At 28.0% G+C, this 20675-nt stretch overlaps 2 protein-coding genes across 5 annotated transcripts in view; one reads left to right on the top strand and one right to left on the bottom strand.

Annotated features, from left to right (window-relative positions):
• Window positions 1-13977, bottom strand: part of LOC100200890 (DNA excision repair protein ERCC-6-like) — an 83519-nt gene extending 69542 nt beyond the window's left edge. For all 4 annotated transcript variants that reach the window (XM_065812703.1, XM_065812704.1, XM_065812705.1 and 1 more), the window contains exons 1-3: window positions 13774-13977; window positions 1513-1709; window positions 1313-1438 (exon numbers count right to left, since the gene is read on the bottom strand). In XM_065812703.1, coding sequence (XP_065668775.1) covers window positions 1313-1438; window positions 1513-1709; window positions 13774-13923 — 473 coding nt within the window. In that variant the 5' untranslated portion in view covers window positions 13924-13977. The remainder of the gene's footprint in view (window positions 1-1312; window positions 1439-1512; window positions 1710-13773) is intronic.
• A 3737-nt stretch (window positions 13978-17714) lies between these two features.
• On the top strand, window positions 17715-20425 carry LOC136088608 (uncharacterized). Its single transcript, XM_065812702.1, has 3 exons — window positions 17715-18398; window positions 18507-18735; window positions 18812-20425. The coding sequence occupies exons 2-3, from the start codon at window positions 18649-18651 to the stop codon at window positions 19253-19255; spliced, it is 531 nt and encodes a 176-aa protein (XP_065668774.1). The 5' UTR covers window positions 17715-18398; window positions 18507-18648; the 3' UTR covers window positions 19256-20425.
• The last annotated feature ends 250 nt before the right edge of the window (window positions 20426-20675 follow it).

The following is a 20675-nucleotide window of genomic DNA, read 5'->3' as shown; positions in this document are numbered from 1 at the left end:
TCCAATATTATTTTCAAAACTCTGCTAACTTCATCTTCAGCAGAGAGGCCACTATCTCCAGCCCTTTGACCTGGCATTATTCACCATCGCCTGACTCTCCTCTCAACTTCAATTCCTTATTCCATACATCTGCCCTTGTTATATTCAATTGCATTTTGGCACAAATGATCACGAAATTCTTTGAGACAATTTTCCACCATTTTCATATCTGATGCTGCATCTTTAAAGTTCATTGCAGGATCTTGTAGTTGTTTGACTGTTAGTCACTGTTGGCTCTGGACCTAAATTGTGAATTCATTTATTTTTATCATTTTTTCTCCTTTTTGGCACCCCACTCAGAGTGGCGCCCGGGGTGACTGCCCCACCTGCCCTCCCCTTGCTACGCCTCTGGCTAAACAAGATCTTTAGGCCATAAAGTTATATTTTGCATGGTCATAACTATTGATGAAAATAGACTTAAAATTTCCATAAATTTTCATTATTTGTCAAAATGCCATACTTTGCTTGATCATAAGCAAAATACAAAATATTTTGCTTGGCCACAATGTCATATTTTGTCTGATAGTAACATAAATAAATACTTAATAGCATACAAATCGTGAGTTCAAAAAAACCTAGATTCATTCCTCACTAACAAGCAATGGTCTTATATCAAAAATATGTAAAAAAAATTTAAGTGTTTGAAAATGGTTATAAACCTTTGATTAAAAAATTAAAAACTGGAATTCTTTGCCAAATTATATTATTATTATTATAGCCTTTAAATTGTTTTAAAGCAAATTCAGACAATTTAAAACGTGTGTAGGATTATCTCATTGCACATCTATCAGGGCTCAATTTAATGGTCGGACATCACCTACCCTCAGACCATTCTTGAGACCTGCTAGAGGAGGGCAACAAACCATCATTGATTTTTTCATTAAAAATGAACGATGATTGGTTGCCCCCTCAAATCAGATTTCAAAAACAGTAAGGGGGGGGGGGGACGGCAATGTCCAACTGTTAAATTGATCCCTGTCTATTGTTATTACATATTTTATCCATTAAATTAAAAGGCAATTACATTTCAAAGGAGTGATCTTCTGTTTTAATTTGTAATTTAAGAGTATCAATAAATAAAAATTGGATGTAAATATAGAAATATATTTACATAAACTTTGAAATGTTTACAATAATAATAAAAAATTATAAGATTATTTACAATAAATCAAGTTAAATAACATTAAAAAAATAATAATAATAAACAAAATCAAAACAATTTTGAGTAAAGGTGACCTCCTAAAAAACAATGAAAATAATTAAAACACTATACCACTTATGTAACTCTTTTTCCCAGTTTACAAGAACAGCAACCGGTGCAACAATTAAAATTTTGTGTATTAATTCTGCATCAAACATCCCAGCTAAAAACGCAATTACTTGAATTGTTTTTCCAAGGCTAAAAAATATTTTTTAGAACATGTGTTATTGAAAATTTAAAAACTTTATTAAACTTTTAAAATAAATTTTTACCCCATATCATCTCCTAAAATTCCACCTTTCTTTTTGTTGTATAATTTCCAAAACCAAAGCACTCCTTCTTTTTGATAGGAATAAAGCTGGTTTGCAATGCTTTGATGGAGTAAAAAATTATCTCCCAAATCAATCATATCGCTGTCATCTCCCTGATTTTCATCATGATTGCTACTTTCCATGTTTAGCATAAGCTCCTGAAGTGATAAGTGTAATTCTTAAAACATTTCTAATACTTTTTATCAAATGAAAGAAATGTCATGATCTCAAGTCAAGGTAATAACCTTATATGCCGCCTAAATACAAACTTCAAAAATCTTGCAAAACAAAAAAGAAAACAAAAAGTATTTAAATGCTATAATTTTGTATTTTTTTGGATTATGAAAACTAATTTCAAAACTATATATATTTTAAAACATTGATTAAATATATATTTCAAAAATACTTAAAAATTTTTTTAAGCATTATTCATTTAAAAATCTACTAAACAATAAGTTAATGGAAATTAACTGAAATTTTCCTTATTTTTATTATTATTACACTTGACAGGTGACTTTATAATTACTTTTTGTAGATATACTTGATGTGACAACTTTATTCAGAATATAAATACATACATACATACATACATACATACATATATATATATATATATATATATATATATATATATATATATATATATATATATATATATATATATATATATATATATATATATATATATATATAAATTAGTAGAAAATCACTTAACAAAATTTTTTTTCATTTAACACTGTTTTATCAATAAAGACTCATCAGATCAAACTTCAATTTATACCAAAAATTAAATTATAGGAAGTCGCAAATGTCTTAACTACTGTAAATTTTCACACATTTGTGGAATTTGCTGACACTATTATAAAAATTCTTTAGAAATGATTGCTTATGCTTTTTTTAAAAAAATATTTTCTAAATGGGGGATTTAATATGAATATAATTTGAGCTCACTTGTTTTTATAGTTTTTTAGGAGAAACTTATTTTCATGCCTGCATTTAGAAATCAATTCCGATTTTCTGTTTAATAAACATTCTTGGTTTGCATGTGTAATTATTTCTGATTTTTCTTGAAGCATAGTACGCATTTTTTGGAAATATTGTTATATGCAGGTGCTGTTTTAAGTATAGACCAATTCAGTATAAAATCATCAATATTTATACTGAATTTGTTACTAAAACATAGAAATGAGGTCTGCAATTTTTTACCGACCTCAAACACTTTCAGGTCGGCAGTTAGGTCAGCATTGCCGAATGTCGACCCTAATTCCGAGGGTTAATGTATATATATATATATATATATATATATATATATATATATATATATATATATATATATATATATATATATATATGATTAAATATATTTGATTAATTTTATATTTTTAAATCCTTTTTTTAGAATCATTAAAAATCACTTTTTTCAAGGTGTCAGGTAATGAAATAGTTTAATACTATTTTTTAAGTTGGCAATCAAATTGATTTGAATAAAAAACTTTTTTAAACAAAGTTATTCACTTAAAATATCTAGGATGGAATAGAATCATTTAAAACTTTATTTATGTTTTTAGTGCAACAACAAAATATAATAATTAACTGATAACTAAAAAAATATATAGCTGAAATATTTTGACCCTGATTATATTTATATATATTTTGAAATATGATAACCCTGTTACTGGTAGTATGTAATCCAGTATAAACTTCACATGTCCTACTGCCTGTAGGTAATACATTTGCTAGAGATAGCAACTTGATAAAAATACTCTTGGGCAAATGTTAAAACTTGACTACTGTCTCCGAGGGAAAGTCCTTAAAGGGTAAACAAAAAATTTCTGTTCACCAGACTTGCACCTCTTCATCATCAAAAAAAAAAATAGGTTTTTTTTAAGGATCCCCCCCCCCCCCCCACAAACACACACTCATTTTATTCCTAGAATTGCCTTTGCTTAGAGTGATGTGCACTATTGACAATTGAGTCTCTACAAATTCAAAGTTCTCTACAAATATTAACAATAAGAATACCATCATTATCTCTAAATTATTTATAGAAATATTTGTGGTCTTTAAAGTAACTTTTCATTTGTTGAATCTTGCAAAATTCATCAGACCTAATCACTTATGGGATACCACAAGGCATCATCCTTGGGCCTTCTTGTTCCTGATCAGGACCAACACACTTAAGAGCATCTAACACGGCTCTATTTGAGTACCTAAAGTCCAGATTTTCTGAAGTACATTTATTGATTTTATTGAATTGGAGTTCTTTAATATTTTTTAATTTGATTTAAAATTAAACTCTAAGACAAATAGTGACATGCTAAATGTCAACTGACTTATTGCTTATTAAAATAATGAAGAAAAAATTTTTAAAAAGTTAATCAAAATTTTATTTATAATACCAAGGTTGCACTTCTAGGTCCGCCAAATGTATTATATCCATAGATTTTAAAACCAAAATAACTTAAGTTTAATTAAAAAGGTTAAACAGTGTTTTAAGGCAAAAGAAAAGCTGCATACTATAAGATTTTATTTTGCTACACACATACCAGGTGCTCATATTATAAAAAACAAACATGGCAGACAGGGCTTTGTAGCTGAGGTTTTGGCTTCAGATCCAGGCTCCAGTTCCATTAAAATTTTTAGCTCTTGCTCCGGTTCCGGAGCAGCTCCAGAAGAAACAAATCAAAATAATAAAATAACAGGTTTTGGTGGTTATATCACAATTGCTTAATATAAATTCAAGTGCAGAATTCTCTTCTAACAATATTCTACAACTAGTATCAACATAAACTGTGGCTAGAAATATACAAAGAATTTATTAGTTTCCAGGGCAGACAACCAGAGGGTCCATGGCTCTGGGCATTGGAGCCACGCCCCACTTATTTTCTCAAAAAATTTTTTTTTTACATATTTTTAATAAAGTAAAGATAACTTTGAAAATATTGTTTTCAAAAATATTTTTGATTTGTACTTGACCTGTTAAACTAATTATTTACAAATTAAAATACAGAATTATTAAGTGTCAAGATTGTGTTAAGATTTGCTTAGATGTGTCAACGGTCAAGTATACATATGTCCAGTTGTTGTTACAGGTGCATCAATGGTACAAATTATGTTGGTAATTGGAACCCAACACTCATCTGCTCTAGATGGCCAGAAAAATTTATTAAAAGGACCCTGCAGGTGCATAAATGTTTTTTTTAATTTCATTTATCATACCAATCCAATGAAACATCATATTTACACCGAACAAATTCACTGTTTAATAGTATCTATAGATTCTGGGTTAAATTGATGATAGCTCCTAATTCCAGGAATTGTTCTACTTAGCTGAAAATGTTCTTTCAAAGTAGTGCACAATTCTGATGGTCTTTCTTTTTCAATTTAAAAAAAATAATCCCTTAAATATTTTTTGTACAGCAGTCAAGCATTTTATTACAATTTAATATCTGGTCCTTTATGGGGCTTTGTAGACTTGCATTTACAGTTAATCATTTTACAGTGCCACCAATACCATTGCATGGTGACTTATCATGACTTGTAGCAAAAATGTCCACTCTGTATATCAAAATCATCTTTATAGAGACAGATATTGTAAAGGTTTTTGTGGTTTTTATACTGCGCAGCACTACCATCTGAAAAATAAAGAATCTTAGAAATATTATTTGGTTGTAAAGAAAGTTTATTCGGTTTTATTAGATAATTTTATCTAAACAAAAAAAAAACATTAATTACAACAATTAATTAATCAATTATGTATTCTCCGTTATTATTTACGACTTCCTCCCAACAATTGGCTAGTTTGTTGATGCCATCTCGCCAAAAATCGCCCGGTCTGGTGTCAAAAAAGTTGAGCCAGTTTTTGAGGTCCTCTTCATCATCAAAGGTAGTGCCTCTTATATGGTTTGACATGGAGCGGAAAAGGTGGTAATCGCTTGGCGCAAGGTCCAGAGAGTAAGGCGGATACTGTAGAACTTCCCATTTTGGAGCTCTTGAAGGGCAGCTTTGACGACTTGTGTAACATGCGGCCTAGCATTGTCGTGAAGGAGAATGATTTGAACTTGTCAATCGGGTCTTTTCTGTTGAATAGCCTCATTCACGCAATGCAATTGGGCAATGTAGAGGTCCTTGTTAACCGTGGCATTCCTTTTGAGCATTTCCCAGTGCAGCAAACCTTTGCAGTCCCAAAAAACACAGATCAGAGCCTTTTTTGGGTGAAGATCTTGTTTAGTCTTGACTTCAGCATATCTCCTGAAGCCAGCCACTCTTTTCTTTGCTTCATATTCACGTATAGACACCATTTTTCATCTCACATAATGATTTGGTATAAAAATCGTTATTTATGGCCCCGTGTTGCTTGATGGCATGCAAGATGTTAAGCAGCGATTTGAAGGTGATTTTCTTTGTTGTTTTCATCAAGCTGGAGAGGCACCCAAGCTCGGAGTTTTTGAGAAAAACCTATTGATTAAAGATGGTTGGAGATGATCATGGCACAAAATTTCAATTTTTCAGTCAATGCGTGGGTTGTTTGGCGACCATCTTCCTTCAACAGGGCCTTTAGATGCTCCTCATCGAATTCTGATGGTCGTCCACTTCAAGCCGTATTTTCGAGGTTAAAGTCGCTGTCTTTGAAAACCATTTTTGTGCTGCTTGCTCCCCTATGACACTTTCTCTATACACATCGCATATGTCCCAAGCTGCTTTGGCTGCTTTTTGACCTTGATAAAAAGCAAAGAAAAGCAGGTGTTGCAAATGTTGATTTTCTCCTGGATATTTCATTTTAAAGCCTGGAAAAATAAGAAAAAATAAGGTCTTTCAAAAAACACAGGTTTGTAGAGCAAAACAAGTACTATTTAAAGAATATAAACACTTTACCACATAGCAACAAAAACCGTTATGAAACAAAGGAATACAAAAACCAAACGAACTTTCTTTACAACCCAATAGAATAATTTTCTTTTAAATAATTAACTATTTGTGCCTGAACTTACCACAATACACAAAACCAATGTCATGCTTTTTATCTTCTGATATAAAGCAAATCAATTTTTCTTTAAGCTGGTCATTTTCATTAAATAAATAGAGGGCAACAGGATGAAACATGAATTGACATTACTCCAATGGTAATTTTGGAAGTCCAAAGAGCGACAGAAACATTGCTATAATCGAACTTCCAAATCCTAAAGTAAACTACAATGCCAGGATATTAAGCAGGAATAAATTTAATACAGCATTTTGACGAAATGGGAATTTGTCAAAATATGTCCAATCACCCCCCTCCCCTGAGATTAAAATGTGTTTCGGGAATGCATGGGGTCCTTTTCATACATTCTTTTTTTTTCTATTCCACTTCAGCATTGCATACATTGATTGGAAAGTGCCAAAAATAAAATAAAATACTGTCTGTAACATTTATTGAAGATGAATATGAAATTAATACAAAATTAAATGTAGTTTCACAACGACATGGCAAATTAAGCTTTGATTTCCAAAGAGATATTAAAAATTAAATATTTTTATATTATAAAATTATCAATGTATATTAATTAATTATTATTAAGAATAATATATTTTTTATGTTATAAAATAATCAGTGTATATTAATTAATTATCATTAAGAACAATATATTTGATTTATTTGTAATCTTAATATATCATTGCCACTTTCATTCTAAGAGTATTTTTAATTATCATCATTCTAAGAGTATTTGAATATATATTTCTTTTTTACTGGTGGGCATCAAATGGTTATTTTTAAAGTAATATAGTAATTTATGTTCAATGAAAATCTCATCGGAGAGCAAATCATCTTCTAAATCTAACTATTATTTAAATTCTGCTTGACTCCTTTATGGACAAACACCTCCACCATCACGTAATAAATTGTGTTATCAAAAGAAATGTTTTAAAAATAGAAAAATAAAAAAAGTTTTGAAAATAGTAAACACTTGCTTGCAAATTTCATATTTCACATTTATTGCAAGTTCAATTTTATAATTAATATTAATTTTCTTTATACAAAAATCTCATAGCAAAGTAAAGTTACAGCTACAAAGTCTCAACAAAAACAGGAACAAATATCATATAATTACAAAAGAATATTGATTGCAAGCTATTGCACACTGTCCTTTTAACGAAGAATACTAATAATTATTTTTTTCATTCATAGTCATAAAATGTTATTATAACTATGGTTCATTCAAACATTTAAATTAGCTTTTACGCTTTAAATTCAAGCAAGCAGGGTAATTCCGCATCAAATCACCCAAAATTTAGAAAATTTTGAACCATGGGTCTTCAAATTTTTTAAAAACCTCTTTGGCTGTTGCATCTTAAAAAGAAAAGTTAACATATAAAATTTTAGCTAAAAGTGTTGAGAGGTTGACAAGATACTGCAATTTTAATACTGACCTGGTTTCCTAAAATGACCCGGTTTTCATAACACTCTGAAAAAACATTTTTCTTAAAATAATAAGAAATAAAAATGGCAAAAACATGAAAATAAACATAAACTTCCTTAAATATAACAAATTTGTTTTTTTGATGCTGAATTCAATAAATGTACTTAAAATGCTAAAATATAAAAGGAACATGCTTAAAAATTAATAAAACAACTAGTTTCTATAAAACAACTTTGGGGCCCAATATCTCAAAACACCCCCATCAAAAAAATTTTTTTTTTGCTGTTAATGTTTTCAGCTGTTTATAATCTTACTAGGCACAAAAAATCTAACTGGAAAAACGACTGAAACATACGGAACTTTAATTTCAAAGATGTATCAAATTTTCAATAAGCTATTTTAAAAAACTTTCAAATAGAATTCTGTAAAATATTATATTTAGTTAAAAGACTCCTTAAAAAAAAAAACAATTTTGTTATATTTAAGGAAGTCTTAAATATATGATAACTTAGTTATTTGAACTTAACAACTGAAAAAAACATCCTGTTTTGTTTTATATAAAAACTGAATTAGTGTGATATGGATGTGCATTTGTTTTTAAAATTTTGACAACTTTTGTAAAAGTTTATAATAACTAGTTTATAAAAAATTCAGTTAAAAAACAGCATTCGTAAATTTTATTTAACTTTTAACAAATTAACAATTTGATATATATATATAAATTGTATATGTATATAAATATATCTATAAAGAAAATTAACAATATTTATCAGTGTAAAAAATTATACAACAGTGGGATTCTGAAAATGTTTGAATTATTTCTATATTAACTTTTTTTTTTACTAAAAATTAAGTAGGAAAATTCTTTTATTTAAGTAGGAGAAGTCTTTTAATTAAGTAGGAGAATTCTCTTTTTTTTAGGAAATACATTTATACAAAGTAGTTTATTATAAGATGTGTTCTATTGGGTTAATTACATCAGATGCATGCAAAGGCCAACAAGATGTTATTGGAACTTTAAGCAACGAAGAAAAAATAGCTATATCATTACGCTGTAACATTGAACTATCAAACTTAACAACATTATGTGAAAAACATGCTACAAATTATTTGAAAATGTATCCTATATGGCAGAAAGCATGCTGTGATCCATTCAAAAAACATACAAAGAAAATTACAAGTAAGTAAAAGTGGAATTTAAGTATTTAAATATATATATTTTTTTAATTTGTGTTTTCCAAAACATAAACAATGTTTTAAACAATTGTGCAGATAAGCTATATACAACTATACATACAATTATACTATATACAAAATACATAAAGCTATATGCAATTATATATACAACTCAATTACTTTTAGAAAATCTTAGAGTAGTTACGATAAATGAGTCACAAGACATGATGAGAAGTAGCTTAAATATTGCTTCTGGGAAGAAACTTTGCAAACCCTGTAAGCAAAAGATTGCCAAAAAAGCAGATCTTAAAGAAGAGAAGCAAAGTCAGGGTGAACAAGATGAAGATTTTCTAATATCATCATTCAAATCAAAAAGACAGAAGATCAATGAAGAACTTGAAAATTTTAACCCCCTCTAAAATCTCATTTAAAGTCATCAAAACATATACTCTCAGAAGGAAAGCGAAAAGTTGCACGCATCAACGAAATGGTAAGTAACCTTACTAGAAAAACTGAAAGTCAATTCAATGTTCCCTCAAAACTGTGTTATGAACCAAATGACATTAAAAAGAAGGGTGAAAACTTTGATGAAATTATGAGCTTGATAAAAGAAAAAATTCTATGTTCTGACAAAAGAACTATTGTTCAACTTCTAACACTGGCACCCCCAAGTCGGTCAATATTAGAAGTACAAAATAACTTTGCAGTTACATAATACCAAGCAAAAAAGGCTAGACAACTTTTTAATAAAAAAGGATCGTTGGCTATCTCACCTTTGTATAAAGGGAAAGTCTTACAAAAAGAAATAGAAGATTCTGTTAAATTTTTTTATGATTCAAGTGATTTATGTAGAACTATGCCCGGAAAAAAAGATTATGTTAGCATTCAAAAGAACATCCATAAACAAAAAAAACTGCTTTTGTGTAATTTAAAGGAACTATATTTATTATACAAAGAAAACAATCCAGAAATACAAATAAGTTACTCAAAATTTGCTTCACTTAGACCAAAGTGGTGCATTTTGCCAGGTGCAAGTGGTACACATTCTGTTTGTGTACGTTCTTATCACCAAAATGCCATATTGCTAGTATATGCTTTAAATATTGGACTAAAGTATAAGGACTTACTTTCAAAAACCGTTTGCTCAGTAGAAAACAAAGAATCCATGCTTGCACAGTGTGATGATTGTCCTGGTAAAGAACCCCTCACCAAATATTTGCATGAGATTTTTGGAGAATACGAAGATGATTTTGAGATACACTACAAGCAATGGCAAACTACTGACCGTGCAACACTATTAAGTTTAACAGCTGATGTTCCAACGTTTGTTGAACTATTAGCATCTTGTTTTGAAAAGCTACAAGCTCATTCTTTTATTGCTGACTCTCAATCACAGTACCTTAACAAACTGAAACAAAATATGGATCAATCAAACATTATCATTATTGGTGACTTTGCTGAAAATTATGCTTTTGTTGTCCAAGATGAAATACAGAGCTATCATTGGAACACCCAACAATGTTCTTTACAACCATTAGTCATAATAATAAGACTATAAAGATGATAAAGGTGAACTGAAACATATTTCTTACTGTTTTATATCAGATGACATTATACATGATGTAACTTATGTGTACAAAATATTCCAACTAATCATACCAATATTAAAAATAAAGTTTTCCAATCTATCCAAATTACATTTATTCACTGATGGTTGCGCAGGACAGTACAAAAATTGTAAAAGCTTTTACAATCATGTCAACTAGAGAGAGAATTTTGCCTTAAAATTGAATGGAACTTTTTTGCCACGCCCCACGGAAAGTCACCATGCTATGGGATTGGTGGTACTGTAAAAAGATTAACAGCACAAGAAAGTTTAAAACGACCGTACAGAAACCAAATTCTCACATAAGAAGTTATGTATGAATTTTGTATTGATAAAATCAAAGTTGTTAACTTCATTTACATAAAGGGATTGGACTTACAATTGCAACATGAAGAGCAAAAGAAAGGTACACTGGTGTAACAACTCTACCTGGTACTCGTAGCTTTCATCAATTTATACATCTTGGAGATAACAAGGTTGGGGCAAAGAGGTGTAGTACAGACACTAACTATACAATAATCCACAATCTTAAAAAGAAACAAGACATATCTCAACTTGATACTGTCACTTTAGGTTATGTCGCTGTAGTCTGTGATGATAAGTGGTAGATCGGCATTGTAACTAAAACCAACTTAGAAGAAGTTGATGCTAAAGTTAAGTTTCTTCATCCAAATGGTCCATCAATCTGTTCTAACTGGCCTGAAAGAGACGACTACTGTTTTATTCCAAACACCAACATATTGAAAAAACTATCTGTTCCACAAGCTTGCTCTAGTTCTGGTAGAAACTACGTGTTTGAAAATGCTGAAATAGAGGAAGTACAAATAAAATGGGAGCAATATTGTAAACTATTACAAACACAGTCAAAATAACTTTCATCTTTGATACCTTTACAAATCTTGTATATTTAAGTAACTTTTTATATTACGATTAACTTTATTTTATTTACAAATATTTTTTGGGAATTTCTTGAAAAAGTAATACATCTTTGAAATTAAAGTTCCGTATGTTTTAGTTGTTTTTCCAGTTAGATTTTTTGTGCCTAGTAAGATTATAAACAGCTGAAAATATTAACAGCAAAAAAAAAATTTTTTTGATGGGGGTGTTTTGAGATATTGGGCCCCAAAGTTGGTTTATAGAAACTAGTTGTTTTATTAATTTTTATGCATGTTCTTTTTATATTTGAGCATTTTAAGTACATTTATTGAATTCAGCATCAAAAAAACATTATATATGTTCATTTTCATGTTTTTGCCATTTTTATTTCTTATTATTTTAAGGAAAATGTTTTTTCAGAGTGTTATGAAAACCAGGTCATTTTGGGAAACCCGGTCAGTATTAAAATTGCAATATCTTGTCAACCGCTAAACTTTTTTAGCTGAAATTTTGCATGCAATATTTTTTTATAATTAGGAATAATGTGTCAAAATATAACACAAAAGGAAGACACATGGTTCAATGGACTAGGTGATTTGATGTGGAATTGTCCAGCAGTGAATCTAGTTTTCTTGCTTTTTAAATTTCTAGTACCAGTTTGTTGTAATAAAAAGAAACACTCTTGTTATTAAATGTATTTAATTTATGTTTTAATTAAATGTAATAATTAATTTACGTTTTAATTAAAACCAAGTAGTAAAGTAAAGAATCTACTTTCCTCGCAAAATAAATTTCTAGTACCCCCCCCCCCCTCCTTGTATGCATTCATATGCTTTTGGGAAACCCCCTTCCCCCATACCATCATACGTACTTTATAGATGGCCCCAAACAAAAAAAGAAAAATAATAACTAAAAGACTTACCGAAATATCCATAATTATTCAAAATTTCAAAAGCATCTTACGTAAACGGCTTCTTGATATTTTTTGCAGAGTTTGCAGTAAGATTTAATAAGTTATTTAACTTTTCAGCCAAAAGGGGTGAAACTTGTAAAGGAATAGCATTTGCAGGTGTTAAACCAAACAAATTTGCTATTTTTTTAGAGTGTACTTTATTTCTTGCTAACTTTTTTTATATATTATTTGCTGTTGGTAGAACGCATTGCAAAAAATTGTTTGCAAATTTTGAGAAATGAATTTTACAAGCAAATTGCCAAGAAAATCCGTAAAATCATAAAATCCCAATTCTTAGAAAGTTTTTTCCAAGCAACATTTCCACAGTTATACAATCGTGTACTTATACCCATAGCGGTGATATTATTTCAGGTTTTACACAATTAATAAATTAGAGATTTTTATGCTATTTTTCTATTAGTTTTTAATAATAATTAATTTTCAATAATTTTTAGAATTATTATTAAACTTTAATTTAGCAAACTTTATTTAGAGAATGGGATTTTTTCACCTTTAAATTGGGAACTTTACCAATAGTTCCATTAATGTGACTCTTAATGCTTTTCCAGCAGCACTAAGTGTTACACACAAATCCTGCTACATAATGAATGAAGAATCAGTAAAATACTTTGAACAAAGTTATTATTTTAATTAAGATATAATAATCGCTGCTTTAAAAATTTGCCATAAGACAGTTGACAAGCAACGTGTATGGTTTTCTTGATTTCTTTTCTCTTTTTTTTTTAATTTTTATTCAGCAATTACAGAACAAATTAAATTATGCAAGTAATCAATAAAAAAATCAATGGTCAATTGCTTTTCTTGTCCTTGAAAACTCTAGATAATAAACTGAAAATTCTTATTTGAAGATTAAAAAGAAAATTTCACGGAGTGCAATATCCAAGTCTGGATTCCCAAATTCCAAAAAGATCTTCTATCCTTGATTCAAATCAAAATTCCATCAAATAGTAAATTTCAAAACAAGTAAAACATTTTTATTTCAATTTGTACAGCATGATAAATTTTTTTCATTAATGCATTATTTTATAAAAAAATTTATATGAGTCTCGGTAAAAATTCTTGATATATTAATAAAAAGAGTTATACAATAATCAAAAATATCTGTGGACTATTCAAATACCAACAATAAAAATAACAATTATTTTGTTCAAAGCAGTAATAGGTAATAATAAATTTAATTAACTTGATACCTTTAATTTAACTATTCTTCGTTTGAGCTTTTCTAATGGTAAAAGCTTGTAGGCTTTTTTAAACAACTCTAATGACTGTTCAATGTTACCAGCATATGCTTCTTCTTTAGCTTGCTTTGATAAAATCTCAACTTCCAATGATAAATCCATTTTGGTTAAACTTACAGATGTTATACTTTTTATTTGCTAGAATTATGTCAGATCAATATAATAATACAACTATTAGTATATTTGTAAAATAACTGATTATGTGTGATGCATACCGAAATATAACTTTGGGTTTCTATCTTTGATTAAAACTATCTACTGATTGCCTATGATTAGAACTATCATTTTTATTTTTAGGTTGCAGACTTTTCATTTTGATAAATTGTACTTTTATTTGTCATAACTTCACAAACTTAATAGAAATGAGTTAAAGACTTTTGTATTATATGTGTGATAAGCTTGATACCTGTGCAATAATTACAAACTTCGAATTGTTTAAATGTAAAACAATTTTTTTTTTAATTCATATTTTATTAACAATAAGCTGACCAATGTCCTCATTTTTATGTAAGAGAGCGCACCGCCAAAGTTAATTAAAACTAAGATTTTTATGACGCTCTTCTACGTAAAAAGGAGGACGTTGGTCACCTTATCAACAAGACATATGTATTTAAATTAAATTCTACTAAGTAAATCAAAGATGATTTAACCTTTTTGCTATGTCTAACAATGTTTTTAAAATTTGAATAAAACCAAACATTGAACTAAAAATGGTTCTTTAACCCTTTCAGCCTCTGTGACCCAATAGATACAACTATCAATGGTTTAAACAGAGGATTTTATGCATTAGTTGTTTACATTAGACATTGTTTACATTGTTAAAGCATTCGATACACTAGATAAACTACTAATAGCTAAATTAGTTTATTGGACAAAACTTTGAAGCACAAAATTAAATAGCAAAAAATGTATAACCTTAGACATTTACAGCAGCAAATAAAAAAATGAATTGCACATATAAACCATACTACCCCACTATATGCAACTACCAATGATGCAACAATCATCAATTTTAATGAAACATCTTAGGAACTGGACTTAAGTAGCGACATAAGTAAGAAATGGAAAATCAAAATGGAAAGACCACAACATAATGATAACTAATAAATTATACTTCATTAAATTACTATTTTTATATTTATCATTTATTATTACATTTATTGGTATTTATATTATATATTTAGTTAGTATTAGTATTTTTTCTTCATTTTATTATCTCTACTCTAATTCAGTAATTTTTGTCTTTTTATATAAATTTTGTTTTTATAATCTTACTTTATTTCAACAATTTTTGTCTTTACTCTATAATACTTATTTTTGTCCTAATATTTATACTATTAACTTTTATTATTTACTTTTAACTTTTATTAATTTCATTATCTAATCAGTTATTATTACTACTGTTATTATGATTTTTATTGTTGTTATTATGTATAGTTGGTATTATTATAGTACTTATTGTTAATGTATTTAATATTATTATTATTATTATTATTATTATTATTATTATTATTATTATTATTATTATTATTATTATTATTATTGTTATAATTGTATATAAATGATTCTAACATTTGTTTCTTTGGTTGTTGTGTTGTATTTTAGTATTAGTAGCAAGAGTATTTTTGTTTTTATATAATTAAATTTTTATAAATTTATACCATTAGATTATTATTCTTTTCTTTTTTTATATATATAATTAGATATTTTTTAAACTTATACCATTAGATTATTATTTTGCTATTTTATTTTTTTTTTCTTACAAGACTTCTGTTTTGAATTAGTCTTGTACTATTTGAATTTTACCTTCACAAAAATATTATTAACATTTTTGTGAACAATGCAAACATTTTACAAAATAGTATAAATATTAGTAATATTTATACTTTTATAATATTTTATAATAATATTTATATTTAGTAATATTTATATTTATAATATAAATATTACTAATATTTATATTATAAATATAAATATTAGTAATATTTATATTTATAATATAAATATTACTAATATTTATACTTATAATATAAATATTACTAATATTTATATTATAAATATAAATATTAGTAATATTTATATTTATAATATAAATATTAGTAATATTTATATTACTAAATATTACAAAAATATTATTAACATTTTTGTGAACAATGCAAACATTTTACAAAATAGTATAAATATTAGTAATATTTATATTATAAATATAAATATTAGTAATACTTATATTTATAATATAAATATTAGTAATATTTATATTTATAATATAAATATTAGTAATATTTATATTATAAATATAAATATTAGTAATATTTATATTTATAATATAAATATTATTAATTTTTATATTTATAATATAAATATTAGTAATATTTATATTATAAATATAAATATTAGTAATATTTATATTACTAAATATTACAAAAATATTATTAACATTTTTGTGAACAATGCAAACATTTTACAAAATAGTATAAATATTAGTAATATTTATACTTTTATAATATTTTATAATAATATTTATATTTAGTAATATTTATATTTATAATATAAATATTACTAATATTTATATTATAAATATAAATATTAGTAATATTTATATTTATAATACAAATATTACTTATATTTATATTATAAATATAAATATTAGTAGTATTCATATTTATAATATAAATATTAGTAATATTTATACTAATATTACTAATACTATTAGTATTACTATTAGTAATAGTTGTCACAAAAAAAACTGTTTATAATATTATATATTGTAAACAGTATTTTTTGTGACAACTATTTGATTAATGGATGGATTAAACATTGTCAATGTAATTGAACCACACATTTAAATACTGGTCCACTGACTCATTTGACATCATTGACACTATACGCAACATATGTCAGACCTGAATCAGAATTTTGTGCACAAGTCTGAAATCCACACACAAAAAAATGAAATTAAAAACGCAGTGGCTACGGGTACGTCTAGACATATTCCTAACAAAAAAAGTTAAAGATACGTTTATAAATTTAGGTGAATTACTAATAGAAAAAACGTTAGATTAGGTTCAAACTTTCTGACCTGAATTTTAGCAATGAACCGTAGCGTAGTAGGCAACCATTGCGTAGAGGTCAATCATTTGGACTACCACCGCAAAGCCTTGGGTTCGCTTCCCGGCTTGGCACAAAAACTCTTTCGGTAAGGTTTGAAATGGAGAAGTAATCTATTAAATGCTATTCTATATGGGGCGGTGGTCTGTGAAAAGACCATTAGGACTTCTTAGATAATAATAATAATATCAATTAAAATAAAAATAAAAAAAAACTAAATATAAAACAGATTCCTGTTTTTAGTACTGTAACGGTCACGGGTAAAATGCAGAAATACAGATTGCTGAAGGTGGTAGTCTACCTTGAAATATGAAAATTTTTAAAATTTCAAATAATACTGTTTTACCCAATATCATATACGTAGAAAATGATGTTGATATTTGTTTTTCAAAAAAATATTTACAACTTATATGATTTTATCGTTAGATATAGGTAGGGCTGCCATTGTCCTGATCTTTTCGCTGCACAGTGTGCCCAGGACATGAAAAAATTCATTTTTCTGACCTTTTATTTTTTCACTTTAAATTGTAAATTTATGTTCTGTAAGACATATGTAGGTCATGGCAAAAAAAAAATTATAAATTCATCAAACCATTTTGTTTTTATAGCTGTTTGAAGTTGAAGAAAAAGTTGACTCAAAATATTTGTATTAAAACTGTACCAATACTGTTTTTTAACAATAACTTTGAAACGCTATATATCAAAATTAACTCCATAAATTTAAAAAAAAATTCTATCCTGGTCTGTAAATAATATTTAATTTGTGAATTACTTCAATAAAAATTGAAATTGAAGTTTAAAAATTTGTTTTGTGCAGTTTTGTTTATACCTAAAAAAATTCTAAAATATATGAAAACATATTAATTTTTTTTAAAAACAAAGTCACAGGAAAAAAAAGGCCGCAGGAGGCCGCAAGCAAACTCAAATGTTTCATTCAATGTAGACTTTCTATTTTTATGTGTAAAAATTACACAGTCCGGTTATCCCCGGAAATTGAGTAATTTAAGTTTGAATTTTATTTGTTCGTACAAGTTTGATATTTGAGGTTGCGTAATTTATGAAAATAAACTTTCACGGACGATTCAGGAATACCTGTTGATTACATGTGATAAAATGTTATTGATAAAAAAAGGAGAATTAGAAGAAATTTTACTAATCTTGAACATCAAATTAAGTTCATTGGAAAAATCAAAGCTAATTTTAAAAACAATCACAGTGAGACATAATCTAACTTTAGAAGATGAAAAAGATAACATCAAGAAAATTCTAAAGCAATTTGAAAGACATGTAAAAAAATATTCAAAGTTGAAACAAAATAAACTTGTGGCCGAATTGGAAATTTGGAGAAACGAAGTTGGGATAAAACTGCCTGGAAATCTACCTGTTGTAGCCTCATCATCATCCAGGGGTGATGTAGAAGAAGATGGAGCTCCACAAGCTAAAAGAGGACGGAAATCAAAAAGACTAAGGTAAAAGTTTAACTGTTGACATTTATTTGAATTTCTTAAGCATCATGTTATTTGGAACACCCAGTAGCTATTTTTTTACTTTTCATAAAACGTTATCATTTAATCCAGTGATCAACCTGAAAAATGTACATACAACAAAATTCTGGATGATTTTGTGGACATTGTGGAAAAACATGCGAGTGAACAAGGTGTAGATAAATCAGAATACTTATAAGAAGTTGTCCAAAGATGTGAAAAAAGATGGGGGAAGATGGAAGGAGTAAAACTTTCAACAATATCGGTACAGGAAGCAATTGCTTTAATTTACAACTTGGATCTATCCATAAATAAATATCAGGTAAAGTATGCAATCAAATACTGTTGTAGTTAATTGTTTTTATAATTGTACGTTTAAATTTTGTATATTTCCCTAGGAACTGAGACTTGAGCTTCTCCCAAAACTAATGTTGCCAACAAGGAATGATGTAGATACCTTTAAATGTACTTTGCTACCAAAAGAATTAAGCAGTGACGAAAAGCAAACTTCATCCCCTGTGAACAATGTTATCAAAGACACTGTTGAGTCTCTACTAGATATATCCGAGTTTTGTGCTGAAAATCATTCTATACATGTAGAGGGTAAATTTGGACTTGATGGGTCTGGAAATCACAATTATCGTCATCAGTTTTCCGATCCTCAAGATGCAGACTTAAAGGGAACAAATTATATTTGTTCCTTTTGGTGTCCTCTTGAAATTAAAGATTCAAAAAACCAAGTAATCTGGACTAATCCAACCCCTAACTCTATAACTTTTGCCAGGCCTGTTATTCTAGTGAAAGCAAAAGAAACTAGGGAGAGTGTTAAGGAGTATTTTTAAGCAACTCTGAGTCAACTGCCTAAAAATGAAACTCAGCCTATTCTTTCAAAAAATGGGTTACAAATATTTGTAAAAACAGAGATTAGTATGGTTAATGGCAAAATGGTAGACTTATTGGTGGGTGATTCTGGAGCTTTTTGTCACTACTGCAAATGTTCCAGAAGTGATGCCAATGACCTGGTATGTATACTACATGGGTTCACCATAGATAAAAATTACAATGATGTGCTCAGTACCTGGAGAAGACTAGAAAATGGCAAAATCTTGTACAAAGATACAGAAAGACATGGACAATGCCATGAACCTATAGTTGAATCAGATGTAAAAATTTTTGCCATTCTGCATTAAAAGCTTCGTGCACTCGACCACTGTCTGAAAATTTTGTATCACATTGTGGGTAAACAAACCCATACATGGTCTGAGCAGGACATAAAGGTAAAAACTGCTCTGAAAACAGCAAAAAAAAAAGTTATTCAAAACGTACGTGAAAAAACAGGAATGCTTCTTGATTCTTCTACTTCTAGTGGTGGTAACACTAACAATGGACCATTAGCAGATCGTTTTTTTAGTCCAAAAGAAAGAAAGTCAACCTGTTCCATAATTCTTAAAACAGAAGACCAAGATAGCTTTTCCACTTTGTTATCTAAGTTCAATATACTACTTAGCATTAATCAGCATGTTGATGTTAGCAAAAAAGTTGATCCTGATAAAGTTAAAGAAGTTGGTTATGAATTGATGATATTCCATAAACAGACATTTCCATAGGCTATGCTCAGCCCCAGCGTACATCAAATGTGTGCACATGCCTGGGAACTGTTTATGCTTACAGGTGGATCACCCATTGCTAAGTACTCCGAGCAGTCAAGCGAAAGTTGGAACAAATACATTAAGGCTTATAAATCAGGAACAAGTTGTAAAGCCAGACAGATGTCTTTGCAAATTAATACACATGACATTTACTGCAGACTGATGATAAGAACACATCCAATTATTGCCAGTAAAAAAAGACTTTTGCAATGTGGATTATGTGGAAAATTCGGACATACCACAAGAGGGTGTAAAGTAGACGTGAACAACATATTTACTGAAGAAAAAATAATAATTCAAGAATGTTTTCTGTGACCATATAAAATCAATAAGATTAATATCTGTGTATATTTGTGTTTAATATTAAATTATTATAAACTCAAATTCAATTCATTATGAGTTTCTTGAAATTATTAATAGTCAAACATATTTCATTATGAATTGGATATGATATCCTTTTCCAAGCAACCTAGCTAGCTATGAGCTTACTGGTCACGGGGATCGAGAGGCTATTTGTTATATAGGGCGGGGGGCGGTGGAAGACAAATTTTTTTAAAAAAATTTTATTTTTTAATTTATATTTTATAGTTTATTTGAAAATTTTAAAAAAAGT

Source organism: Hydra vulgaris, chromosome 12 (genome assembly GCF_038396675.1).
Source record: "Hydra vulgaris chromosome 12, alternate assembly HydraT2T_AEP".
Classification (NCBI taxonomy): Eukaryota; Metazoa; Cnidaria; class Hydrozoa; order Anthoathecata; family Hydridae; genus Hydra; species Hydra vulgaris.
This window is presented reverse-complemented; position numbering and strand designations above follow the sequence as displayed.